This window comes from Poeciliopsis prolifica, unplaced genomic scaffold, assembly GCF_027474105.1.
Source record: "Poeciliopsis prolifica strain line A6 unplaced genomic scaffold, Auburn_PproV2 SCAFFOLD100, whole genome shotgun sequence".
Classification (NCBI taxonomy): Eukaryota; Metazoa; Chordata; class Actinopteri; order Cyprinodontiformes; family Poeciliidae; genus Poeciliopsis; species Poeciliopsis prolifica.
The window spans coordinates 193,534-207,852 of NW_026562475.1; the positions used below are offsets into that span (position 1 = coordinate 193,534).

The window sequence follows — 14,319 nt, forward strand, 5'->3', positions numbered from 1 at the left end:
ACCCCATTTTGGCGTTTATAAATCATTTCAGTAATTCGCCACTTGGGGTCAGTATTGCTCCACAAATGAAACAGCAGATAAACAGGATGAAGAACAATATCAATATTTCGCCAGTAGGTGTCAGTGTTCCTCCACCAATGACAAACAGATCCACGGGCGGATGGGCGTGAAAACTTTGTGAGAGCGTTGCCGTGAGATTTCTAAAAGGATATAAATGTCTCAGATAATTTTTGTTGAATTAAATCATGCAGTAAATGTAGCGTTTTCTTACTTCTTACAAACCATTTCAGTAATTCGACACTCTGAGTAAGTATTACTCCAACAATGAAATAAAGTGCTTTAGAAACACAGCTGAAAATGATGAAAAATGACGAACTGTAGTACTTCGCCATGTGCATATGATCGGCTGTATATGACATGTGGATCATCCGACTGACGCCAAATTGGATACGTATGACCTTTGTTGACCTCTAAAGAGAACAACAGCATTGAAATATATTTTGACTCCACTGCGCGTCCTACATTAATCCGCCAGCTATATTTCCTCGCTAAACCAATGAATCTGCACCACATTTTTTGCATCGTCAAGGAGCGCCTCCGAACGCATCAGTGCGTACCGCCTGGTGGACGGGCACGGAAACTGCACAACAACTTCTGTGTTAGCACGTGGCCAGCGTTGATGGAATCTGAGCAACAGCTTCCGCGGTGCGGGCGGAGGAGCTGAAAACTGCGTGAGAGCTTCTGTGGTGGCTGGCGTGAGGCGGCGGTTGCTCGTACCCCGCGGTGGCAATAGGCCGGAGCGGCGCTTGGCTGCGAGGGCCGTTCGAGGCTGCTTGCAGCTTAATTATTATTACGATTCTCCCTCCAAATGAATTGGCTTTTTGGGGGCTTTATCATATTCAAAAACTCACCAAACTTGGCGGAGGCCTTAAGCCTGTTTCAAATTTACGTATTTTAAAGTCGTCGCAAAAATTCCACAAGAAATGGCTCAATAGCGCCACCTAGAAATTTTCAAAGGACCCTTTGCTATTCACTTACTTCATCGTAGAGACATGAAATTTGGTACACTTGTAGAGCTCCCCAAGATGCTCAAAATTTACAATTAATGTCATAGTGCAAGTATCACAGGAAGTCGGCCATTTTGAATTGAAGGTCCAATTTTGAGCCCATTTTTGCCGTTTACAGCCTCCGTATTTGATCGAACTCCTCCTAGGGATTTCCATTGACCGGCTTCAAACTCGGTCAGTCTGTTCATAAGGCATGTCCCATCTAAAGTTATCAAAACGGTGAGTTTTGAATATGCTGAAAGGGGGTTAGCAGGGGTCAAAGTTCACCTACTCGCCGTAAAAAATAAACTGCTATATCTCCTACACAGAAACTCACAGAGGCACCAAAGTTACTGTGATTGATCATCATCGCTGCCCTACAATACCCTATGGTCGAATGATGACATCACTTAGGCCACGCCCCCTGAGAACAGGAAGTGTCATGTTTTACTGTGAACTGTCGCTATCTGACCCCTTTGACCTCATCAACATGAAACTGTGCCCAGACACAGAAAACATGTTGGTGTATTGAGGATTCCAACCCCGACCAGCTTCGATGGAGTAGGTGGGCGTGGCGGCGTGGCGAAGTGACCTGTAACGCCATCGCCATACGTTTGGCTCTCAATTCCACATTTTTGGGCACAGCTGCTCCAAATTCACAAAGATGGATCCTCCTCCACTCCCCGACAGGAATCCATCACAATATTTGGTGGTTGTGGCCTAATTTCTCTATAGCGCCCCCTAGAACACTTTAAATGATCAGCCCCAAGCCATGCTTTAACCTACAATTACGAAACTTTGTACACGTGTGTACCTTGTCAGGACTTACAAAAAAGTCTCTTGGAGCCATTGTCTAACCCCACAGGAAGTCAGCCATTTTGGATTGAAGTTGGATTTTGACCCATTTTTGCGTTTACAGCCTTCGTATTTGATCAAACTCCTCCTAGGGATTTCGATTGATCGCTTCAAACTCCGTCAGTCTGTTCATAAGGCATGTCCCATCTAAAGTTATCAAAACGGTGAGTTTTTTGAGTATGCTGAAGGGGGTCAGCAGGGGTCAAAGTTCACCTACTCCCCATAAAAAATAAACTGCTATATCTCCTACACAGAAACTCACAGAGGCACCAGAGTTTCTGTGATTGATCATCATCGAGTGTCCTACAATACCCTATGGTCGAATGATGACATCACTTAGGCCACGCCCCCTGAGAAAAGGAAGTGTCATGTTTTACTCTGAACGGTCGCTATCTGACCCCTTTGACCTCATCAACATGAAACTGTGCCCAGACACAGAAGACATGTTGGTGTGTTGAGGATTCCAACCCCGACCAGCTTCGATGGAGCAGCTGGGCGTGGCGGCGTGGCGAAGTGACCCGTAACGCCATAGCCATACGTTTTGGCTCTCAATTCCACATTTTTGGGCGCAGCTGCTCCAAACTCACAAGGATGAATCTTCATCCACTCCCCGACAGGAATCCATCACAATATTTGTAGGGTGTGGCTAATTTCTCTATAGCGCCCCTAGAAAATTTTAAATGATCAGCCCAAGCCATGCTTTAACCTACAACTACGAAACTTTGTACACGTGTTACCATGTCAGGACTTACAAAAAAGTCTCTTGGAGCGACGGTCTAAACCCAGAGGAAGTCGGCCATTTTAGATTGAAGTTCAGATTTTGATCCCATTTTTGGCGTTTATAAACCATTTCAGTAATTCGCCACTTGGGGTCAGTATTGCTCCACAAATGAAACAGCAGATAAACAGGATGAAGAACAATATCAGTTTTTCGCCAGTAGGTGTCAGTTTCCTCACCAATGACAGATCCACGGGCGATGGGCGTGAAAACTTTGTGAGAGCGTTGCCATGAAATTTCTAAAAGGATAGAAATGTCTCAGATAATTTTTGTTGAATTAAATCATGCAGTAAATGTAGCGTTTTCTTACTTCTTACAAACCATTTCAGTAATTCGCCACTCTGAGTAAGAATTACTCCAACAATGAAATAGAGTGCTTTAGAAACACAGCTGAAAATGATGAAAAATGACCAACTGTAGTACTTCGCCATGTGCATATGATCGGCTGTAAATGACACGTGGATCTTCCGACTGACGCCAAATTGGATACGTATGACCTTTGTTGACCTCTAAAGAACAACAGCATTGAAATATATTTTTGGCTCCACTGCGCGTCCTACATTAATCCGCCAGCTATATTTCCTCGCTAAACCAATGAATCTGCACCACATTTTTTTGCATCGTCAAGGAGCGCCTCCGAACGCATCAGTGCGTACCGCCTGGTGGACGGGCGCGGAAACTGCGCAACAACTTCTGTGTTAGCACGTGGCCAGCGTTGATGGAAACTGAGCAACAGCTTCCGCGGAGCTGAAAACTGCGTGAGAGCTTCTGTGGTGGCTGACGTGAGGCGACGGTTGCTAGTACCCCGCGTGGCAATAGGCCGGAGCGGCGCTTGGCTGCGAGGGCCGTTCGAGGCTGCTTGCAGCTTTAATTGTGGATATAATTGCATTTATTTCTGGATATAACTGAAAAACCATCTAGTTAACTAGCAGACTGGTAATTTACTGGTCCTGTTCATTTCAATACAAAAAGGGTCAGGTGACTAGTTGTCTTCAGCCAACTGGCTGGAGCCAGGAGAACCTGAAATTGACTCCATACTGGTCTGGTAGGAGACTGATGGTCCATAATATTTCACCCTCCATCTCTTTACATAGACACACAACTCATTAATCTTTTCATCCAACATGAATTACGCTTGGACATTTTTCTCTTAAATATCTGAACAAGCGCACCATGGACTTTTAAATGTCTGTGCTGACCAGCGGGGAAAGTGAAGGACTCTTTGTGCACAACTATATTGAAGATCTACTGCAGTACTGTGTATATATTGTATTTTCTTTGTATGTTCTGTCTTGTAATATTTACTTAATTTTTCCCTTTAAAATACATAGTATTGACAGCAGTTATTATTTTTAATTACTGACAACAGCTCCAGTAGATGAATTTAGTCTTCCGATCCCAGATGCTTCTAGTCCTTTACTACATTAAATACTGCTACACACAGAACAGTCATCATGTCACTTCCTGCCACTGAAGGTTGTTTATGACAGATGTAAAGAAGTGACGGACGATTAATATTTCAGGAGCTTTTACTTTGAAGGTTGTGCATTTGGGGAGCATCTGTGGATACTTTTGAGGGGAACTCCAACAAACCACTTCAGTCTCTTTTCTCCATCTTCTTCACCCTTCATGGCTTTTCAACAGCTGACATTTCAATTTGTTTTGTGTTTCATGCAGTCTGCCTCACAGCTATTTCATGTAATTTCTTTTTTATTTTCCTCATCCCAACCCTCACACTCTCCCCACTCGTTTATTACTTCATTTTTTGCCAACTTTTCCTGTAATATTCTCTTTTGCTTATTCTTTGTGAATGTCATTCTCACACAGGTTTTTTTTCTCAGGAATCATGAGTGGAAACTTAATTTTTATCTTTAACTCTGGTGTTTGTCTTTTAATGCAGTTTTTCCCCGGTGCCTCCTCTTTGCTACACCACTCCTTAATGTCTTAACCTTTCTCTGGTCTCCATTCTTGTCTTCCTTTTGCTCTCCTTTATTCCCCTCTTCTTCAATAACCTTCAGATGTCAGCTGCTCCAGGCATGTGAAGACCAGAAATGGCTGAGATTTGGGCTGGAAAGGATTTCTCTGTTTTTCTTGCTTTTAAAGCTGATCAAGTTCCACTTAAATATGAACTCTTTGCCTGAATCTTTCACCTGAGGCTCTGAACATTTGTTAATTGTTTTCAGATAAAATGTAATAACCCAAAATGCTGTCATTTTAAATTGTGCTTTGCAAAGGTATTGACACCCTATACATTTTATCATTTTGTCACATTGCAATTCAAAACTATTTTGATGCGATTTTATGTGATAAAGAAATGCTAATGAGTGTATAATAGTACAGTGAAAGAAAATTTTGAGATAATTTTGACTTAAATAAAAATCTGAAATGCGTTGTGCCCACTTAGTTTGATAACGTTGAATAAAAATCATTAATGAGCAAATAACACCAGACTGGGTTAGGATAAAGCAGATTAAGATTAAAACAAAATCCCAAAAATAACACTTTTCATTTCATCTGAAAATTAGCTCAAACATGTCAGTTAACTTAATTTGGAAACATGGATACAGTGTAACACCACACAATCAAAACCTGATGGGCTATGCTAATGTAGCTTATATGCCTGATGCTAATTCAAATTTATATCCAATTCTTTCATCTCCAGTCTGAAAGTAGTTTAGTTCATTGATGTGAGATATGAATCATAATTGTGTACCAAAAGAAGCCAGTCACTGTAAATTAGGATGAAAATTATTTGAAATGATGAAACGTGTTCATGTCAATGCTGAAACGGCAGGAGTCATGCGATTCTTTTTGTACCTGTTGGATAAATTGTGATGTTATTAGTCAAATATTTGTTATTTTCATGTATCTTTATAGTGTATCTTTTCTTATATGCTTTTATTGTTTAATTTCATCTTTGAATTAAGAATGTTTTTGTATTGTTGAATTACTCTGATTCCTTTCTCAGAAGGCCTCACTGAAGGAAAGCGGTAATAGCAGCTTTCTGCAGGGTTATCTCTCAGCGGGAAGCAAGGCCTCTTTGACCTGCTAGATTGCTATAAAGCTGACCGTGAAGATGTACAACTTGCTCTGTTTAACCCTGTGTCTGGAACGAGATTATCAAGTGCAAGATACCTTGTGTTTTAGTTAGTGATTGTCATTGGCGCTGTAGCTGTGTGATGAAGTGTTTTTCCCTTCCCTTTAGAGCTACAGCGTTCTTTGTGATTAGGGATTCTGAAAACAATAAAAAGAGAGGAGCAGACAAATGTGCTTCAGAGCAGCAGGAGATTGTAACTGAAAGCACATCTCTGTCTGTTCTCGCGAGTAAGAAAGAATTTAACTCTTTTTAAATTCTCCAATGGTAAAGGCAGAAATCTCATCATATGAGAAGATTTAAAATCTCTCCAAAGGAATATAAATGATTTAGATGTGAGAAGCCAATCTGGAGCTTTGGCTTCAAATCAGCCAAACACCGACTACAACAAACAAACTCTACTGCAACTTTTACATCACCATCAATATTTTCATTCAGTTTCCAAAAATTCATAATTTGTCACCTTTGAAAGTGGTATTTATCACTATCCCTCTAGAATTTTTTTTTTTCCTCAGTTTTTGCGGTGCTATTTTTCCAGTAGACTGACAGGAAAGAGGGTGAGGAGAAGAGGGAAGACATGCAGTAATTGGTCGCTGGGACCGGGAGTCAATGTCCGCGTCGAGGACTGAGGCCTCCAAACGTGGGCCGTGCTAACCACCTGCGCCACCACTGCACACCCCATCCCTCTAGAATTTTTAAGAGTTTTTGATTTATTCTTTCAGTATGACACCGATTAAAAGGTTAAAGAAATAAACAGTCCCTGCACTAAAGATAAAATGAAAAAACTGAAAACAAAATAAAATTGGGAAATCAAAGGTGGCAAACCAAACACCAGGCGACATGGGGAGTATGGGGAGGCGGGGCTATTAGCATGCTACTTGTTTACCACCATCAGATTTAAGTGACAAGTTGTCAACTTAGCTAAGTCTTCAATGATTTGCTTCTGCAAAAATGGCAACAACTAAACAAGGTCAGGAAAAAGTTTTATGAAAAAATAGTGATGGAGAAGGAAGTGAGTCAGTTATGCCAGCTTGACTTTGACAACAGTAACATGTAGATGTGCTTCAGAATTTGGTGTTTCAGAGCAGTAAAAATGTAATTAATCAACCCTCCCTGTGTTCAGATGATCAGCTATTAAAAATCACAAAAAACATGAAATAGTAACAGATTCTGTTCTTTGTGTTTGCATGGTTTATGGTTGAAACATGATAGCTGAGTTATCAGTCACTATGGCAATGCTTCGTGCATAATGTAGCTGACACACAGAGAGAAAAAAAAGAATTAGAAGTGCTTTTGAGTTGTTCAATAGTTTTTCTCTCTGCTGTGACACTCTGACCTGAATGAATTACAACTTCATTTCTAGGTTTTGTTTTGTTAACTGATTTGTTCTAGTGCAGTTGAGGACACAGATGACAAGGAAAATAATCGCATTTTTGCCCTCCAGTGTTTTGCACACGCAAAATTTCCAGATGTTAACAATAAGATTTTATCCATTGCAATGTGTCTGCCATTTATAAAAGCTGTCCTCTTTTTTTTTTCTAAAATAATATTTTATGGCAAAAGGGTAAATTTATTTTAACAAGGGGAATTTGAACTGCCCTGTACTTCATTGAAAAAACTAAATGATAAAAAAAATAAAACAGAGGAACAATGAAGAAACTTTTATTCTCTGAGGAATAATGAAGCACAAAAAGTACTACAAAAGCACTCAGTTACAGTTGATGAACACAGCATTCATCCATTGCTTACCAACAAGGTAGCGGGCCCTCAGTTTTAGCTTGGATCAACAGGTTAAGACGCAGTAGAGGAAGGTAATTATTACAAGCACTTACTGTCGTGGTCTCTGATGGAGAAGTTGGAGCTGGGACGAGCAAGACTGAAAGTGAAGTGAGCTGCTTGATCGTCTTTGTCCGAAGCTCCCAAGATACCGATCACCTACAAACAGGAAACAAGTAACACACAGACTATAGCAAATTATGTCATACAATACACCATGAAATTGAGTTCAATGCAAATGTCTGTTTTCTTAAAAGCTGAATCTGAAAGTAACCAAAAGGTATTTCAAATGTTCTCCTCTCACCGTGTTTCTGACGTCGTTTTCACACACAAAGATATCGTTGGCAGTCAGTTCAGGTGGATTGTCATTGATGTCCAGAACCTTTACAAAAACCTCAGCAAATGATGCCAGGCCTACAGAGGAGAGACATTTCATAAATATCTGGATGTTTTTGTAATTTTATGTCGGCAGTCTATCCATAAGCTGCATTTCTGTAAATGAAGAAAAAAATATTGCTCAGTTTTCTTCTGGTTTTGGCTTTCCCATAATTTCTGTGTTGTTTTTCTTAACAGTGGGTTTCAGGAGAGTCAGCACACTGAGTAAACTCAGCTTCCTACTGACATGATGCCTCAACTTGTCACCACATTTACAGAAAGTTTATATTTTTAGTATGCAATAGATGATGTCACTCAGGCCAAATCTAGCAAAAGTAAAGCGAGACACTGCATTTGCTTAACCGCTTTGCTTTGCTAACCTAGCTAGCTTAACGGCTAATTGTAGAGTGAAAAGGGATTTAACACGAGTTGGAACAATGTGTCAACTTCAAGCAAAGTTTGATCAATAAAACACAAATGCAGATGAAGGTGAGACATTTGCTAGTGAAACCACTGATGTAGAAATACTTTGGCCTTTTTGCAACATTAGGATACATAACAATACAGCAGTTTTTGGATGTTATGTGCTCTACCATTTCGGCTTCATGTCTTGGTTTCAGTGATACTGCTGCTTGTGTTACACTAGTTTACATAGCAAGCAGACAATGGAAACAGACACTGTCTGTTAAAACATTGTTTGTTAAAGCGACCCGTTCTGCACCATCCTAGGCCTGGTTCAGAGAGACACCTGCAGACACAACACTGTCCAACACCGGAGGATAGAAAATGAGACGACTTGCCACAAACACAAGACACACTTGTGCATCACGGCTGTTGTGGTACAGCATTTTGGTTTAGCTTCTCGCGTAAATATTTTTGTACATTTGAAATGAGACAAAACTAATGTGCAAGTGACTTTTTAAGCAAGTTATAGGAGCTTGTTTTAAGTCAACTGATCTGCAACAATGATGGGGAATTGTTGACTTACTATATTTACATTTCACTTATAAATGAAATGTAAATATTTATGTAAATAAATATCTACTGGCAGATTATTTCACTTACATCAAGTTTTCTCATAAGTGTCAGTAGAGATGCCAGTAAAGATGTACATTTTCATCCATTTTGAGGAATTATTGACTTAAAAGAATTTCCAATTCTTGGTAAAGAATTACTTATGAGCAGTGATGGCATACTTTAATCGGATTACCGATTAGTCCTTGAAAAAGTTAGATTAGTGACTACTTGATTGGAAAGTAACTAAGTTACATTAAAAGTAACATTTTTAGTTACTCTCAGCAGCTGCTAACACCACCAAATTTACTTAATTGCAAACTATTTTATGTTAGTAATAATAATGTATTTCCACTTTTATGGTTGAACTGAAAGGGGCACTGTTTAATAGTTACAGCAGTACAAAAAGAAAAACATTAATAATTTGTGTGTGTGTTATACTATTGTCTGAGAAACTCTAAGAATTTTAAAGTCCCCATCCTTCCCCCCCAGATTCCAGGTTGTGTGTTACGGCCCTGTGTTTGGTGACAGAGTGCAGCGCACAGTACTCCTCCTGTGGCTCCACAATTCTGCATAGATTTGTGACATTAATCTTAATATTAATGATTATAATGACATTTAGTTGCACAACTTTATGGACTTGTGAATTTGTGGCTGTTTTCTATGGACGAGATTTAGGGCCACTGGGAAAAAAAAAAAAAGTTCTGAGATTAAAGTCAGAATTCTGAGATTAAAGTCAGAATTCATAGCGTACTGAAGCTCAGTGACCGATGCTGAACCACTCTGAAGAGACAATAGTGGCCACTGCTTGGTAGTCTCTTCATAACAAGGCAGAACTTCTGGGCGACACTTTGAGTCTGTAATCATTCTAGCACTTCCATATAGAAGTGTGTTTCATTAAGGAAACATCTGCTACACGTTGCATCTGCAATCTATTAAATTAAGGTAGTTAGGAAGCCTCAGAACGTCTAAGCAGAGACGGTCATACTGTTCACACTGGCTAAGAAAGGTTTTACTCTAAAAATGGCACAAATTGTGGATTGTTTGATTAGAGCTACAGTGAAGTCAGATTATTGTGAAAATGGTCATTTTAATGGTGACATCAAAGAGTATAGAAATCCAGGCAGCACAGGTGAAGGATGAGGCTAGGAACTCACTGCAGTGAACTCCACTGCAATGTGACAGTGGAGTTCACTGCAGTGGAGCAGTGGAGGAACGCAGAGCCATGACACAACTGGAAAGACAAAAGACATAAGACAAGGATGGAACAGAGAGGAGGGGACACAGGTGAAGTTAAATACACAGGGAGATAATCAGGGGAAACAACTGAAAACAATCAAGGCGTTGAAGCGACAACACAGAGACCCACTTAACTGAAAAAATACACACAAAATCCAAATTCTCCTAAAAAAATCAACACATTGTAACGTTTATTCAGTGAAAAGTAGCTAGAATAGCATCAAGTGTCAGTGATGATGTGGTTTCATTGAACATGCATGACACCTGATGGAAGTGCAATACCAAGAGTTCCAATCAGTGTTCTCAGGCTCTTAGACAAAACAATCACATTTCAAATCATACACTCATTATATTTTCCTTTTGCTATTTACAAACTACTTAAAATATCTTCAATGGAAGCTACTGAGTATTACATTATTGAACACTCAGCTAAAAAATTGTCACAAAAACAGCCTCTACATTTCCACCAAGTTCCCAAATATATTAGAATTTTTCTGCTCATAAATATTAGATTTTGTGTTTTAGGCTTAGAGTCCTGATCAGACTACTATTTTCTTTAGCAGTGGTTATAATTAGATATGAGCAATATGCTTCTGTGACGGATTTGATTAAGGTCAAGTGACAGAAAAGTTTTCTTTTTGCGCCCTCCGTGTTTGACAGGTAGTTTTTATTAAAGTGCCTCTTATGATGCATTCAGCATCAACTTCTTTTGATTTGCTTCTTTGCTGATAGTTCTCTTTGCTCTCTCTGATTTTAAAAATATCTCCGGCACAAGAAAAAGTTTTATATATGGAGGACCTAGTCAAAGCTCAGGGGACCGTTGTGCTCACTAAACATTGTGACAAGCAGCTAAAATAAATCTCTGGATTTCATTCACTTGCTCATCTAAAAGTACAGAAAGCTGAGTGAACAAGAGAACTTCCTAAGGTGATTTTCCTGCTTAGTCTCCGATTCCAGAGCGCTGGAAGCAGGTGTTAAAGCAATCTGTGATAAAAACCCTGTTAATGTGTCACAATCCGACTGAAACGAACATACTGTCCACTTTAAGCCCTTCTTCTGTAACACTTTCAAATGAAAATTGTTCACAAAAATACATACATGTTCTCATCTTTATTTTGTGAAGACGTGTTGGTTCAGTGTTGATGTGTGACGTACCGCCATTCTCCTCTTCCGCCTTAACCTTAAACATGTGCTGCTCCTCCACCTCTCTGTCCAGCCTGCTCAGAACCGACAGCTGACCAGAGGTCGGGTCAATCCTAAAGGGTAAGCCCATTTCCAGAATGGAGTATCTGAAAACAACGAGAGTTAGTGATCAGCAGGACGAGCCTCTGCACAGCACAGCAGGACCACAGCTGGACCACAGCTGGACCACAGCTGGACCACAGCTGGACCACAGCTGGACAACAGCTGGACAACAGCTGGAAGGGGAACTGTACTTTATGCGATTCCTGATTCCGTCCGGGTCTCTGGCTTGGATTCTCCCTAATATTGTTTTTTCCATCTGCTCCTCTGGAACACTGAAGTTATAGACGGAGAGAGTGAAAACCGGCGGCTCGTCCACATCCGTCACCTTGATGGTCACCTGCAGCATAGTACAGAAGAGAAATGCCTTGATTTGGACATGATCTAAATAGTCTACTTCACTTTCTCCTCTGCTGCCCTTTTAGTTGGACAGTCTATTTATTTGATGATTTTACATTCTGAATTCCTTCAAAACATCTCAGTTCAAACCTTTCTAAACTTAAATATTTTGACTTTATGGGACTATTTGTGACCCTCTTTCCAGTGCTCACATATTAAACTTTCATTTGTTTTTTGCTTTGGGGTTAAGTGTGATTTTCCTTTTCTCATAAAAAATGTTCCCAAAATTTGAAGTCATCTTTGTTTCTTTTGGCATTTAAACTTGATCATGTTTAATAATCAGGAAAAATAAGTGAAACACTTTAAGCCCTTTTGCTTTTGAATGAGGGTGGATTCGATAATGATGCAGTAATCCTGTATTGTGCAAAAATCTTCATTTGACATTTGCTTCAAAATGAGAGGAAATTTAGATTTGGTTTAAGACTTTTGCACAGAAATATCTGCATCTAATTTTGTCTTCTGGGGTTTTTGTGGCTGTACTTTATTTGCAAACAGTATCAATGTGTCTTCATTTCTAAAACAAGGTGTTTGTGTTTTTTTGTTGACTATTAACAAAATACAGAAATAATGTTAGTGAGCTCCAATCTCTAAATCAGAAATGTAGAACTTCCCATTTACTTCCAGCTCTGCTTATGCTAGTCGATGAGGGACTTACCTGTGCTGTTGTATTTGCAACATTAAGATTTTCTGCTGGAGCAAATTCCAGCCGTTCCTCCACCCTAACAGTGAAAGTGTAGTTGTTCTGCGTCTCGTAGTCTAAAGCCTGCGGAGAGGAGTGGAGGTGAGTGAGCCACTGCTTTTTCCAACCTCCTGACATCATGTCATTTGCACATTTGAAGCCAATCTGCTCTAAAGCTGGATTTATCCTCCAGAGAGCATGTGGAGTGTTCTTGTTTTTGCACCTTTGAACGGGAACTGCTGAGAACTTCAGGCGTGAAAAGGTTGTAAACGTAAAACAACCCAGGAGACTCAATCATTTATAAAAGTTCAGCTAAAGCGTTTTCAAATATTCTGGTGGATTCCTCTTCCAGAATCAGAATTGTAGTAGAAGTCAACAGAACAAACATGTTTCCCATAACTTTCAGCATCTTTTTCATTTATGAGACAATGTTCTCAGCAGAAATTGAAAATAGAATTTGAAACAAACACTGACATCATTCTGCAATGTTGGGTCACATTTTTGGAATTTTTTAGTTTACAGCTGAAAAGTTGCTTCACACTTAAATATTAAAAATATGTGTAAGACTTTTAATGTTAGGGTTAGAGTTACATCTGTAAGCATCTGTTTACATGTTAAATTACTACAATGGCCAAACAGATGTTTCATAAATGTCATTAGATAATATGTTAGATGACTTAATGTCTAGACACCTGCAGTGTTAGCCTTCTGCTGCTTAGCACAACCAACGTCTTCATGTTGAAATGGAGAAAAATGAAATATTTGTTTTGCATAATAATTAAGAGCAGTCTGGGCCTTTCAGTTGTTGAACTCCACTAAGCTAGTGATGCTATCAGCCTGGCAACACCTAGGAAAACTTTCCAGCTCTACCACTGAGCCATACAGCTGAGTCAGCCAATCAAAGAGCTGTGTTTATTTTTCTTGGTTTTGATTGGATGTTTCCACAAAAATGGAATTAAGGAAGACTGTAGTTAGCTTCTGCTAACATGGTTTCGACTGAGTGCATTGATTCATATTAAGGTACGTGATCTATTCATTTATTATTTTAGCTATCAATGTGGTGCCTAAAGCCCTGAAAATACTAGAGGCTCAACATCTGTAGACACTGTTCCAATCAGTGATGCTAGCTATGCTAACGGTGCTATTCACAAATATACATATTTAATGAATTTGGTCAATTCATTAAATATAATTGCAATGGAAATGATGTGCCAAAGGTTCATTATGACTTAAACATTTGAGTATTAAAGTTAATAAAAGTGAGCATGTGAGGAAGCAGTTAGCGTATACAACATGGACAATAAAATAAATACATTTGTGAACGTAAAATCATTCTAGAACAAAATATGTCAGTAACAGCAGATATGTAGGTCTAGATTAAAGACAGGTTGAGCATTTCTATTCTATATGAATTTTTTTAAGGTTGGACTTTTATTGTTTGTTTTCAACATGAAGCTTCAAAATTACTTTGTTTCATCATAGCATCAACTTTGAATCTGTCCAAGGTTGTTAAAAACACGGCTTGACTTCAAGCTTTGGTACTACACACTTTCTCTCATTTCCTAAAATGTTACATTTCCACCTCAATAGTAACAGCAACTTATTTGTCTTACTTGAAACATCAGAATCATTTTCCTTTGTTGTTCCCCCACAGGAATTTTGAACTTAAAAGATAAAAACCAACGTTGGCCTCCTTTGTGATCGTATTTCTAATCAGAGAAGTTTAATTCTGATTTTCATTTATCTTGAACAAGCTCTGCAATGAGAAGGCATTCTTATCCTGTTTATTTTCTTTCTGCTGCATTACAACAACAAATTTTCA

General features: G+C 39.2%; 1 protein-coding gene across 3 annotated transcripts in view; it reads right to left on the bottom strand.

The window, feature by feature from the left end:
- The window catches only part of cdh5 (cadherin 5), a 101,094-nt gene that overhangs the window by 28,696 nt on the left and 58,079 nt on the right, over positions 1-14,319 (bottom strand). For all 3 annotated transcript variants that reach the window (XM_055023415.1, XM_055023414.1, XM_055023413.1), the window contains exons 7-11: positions 12,474-12,581; positions 11,614-11,759; positions 11,333-11,466; positions 7,854-7,963; positions 7,606-7,708 (exon numbers count right to left, since the gene is read on the bottom strand). In XM_055023415.1, the coding sequence (XP_054879390.1) occupies positions 7,606-7,708; positions 7,854-7,963; positions 11,333-11,466; positions 11,614-11,759; positions 12,474-12,581 (601 nt within the window). The remainder of the gene's footprint in view (positions 1-7,605; positions 7,709-7,853; positions 7,964-11,332; positions 11,467-11,613; positions 11,760-12,473; positions 12,582-14,319) is intronic.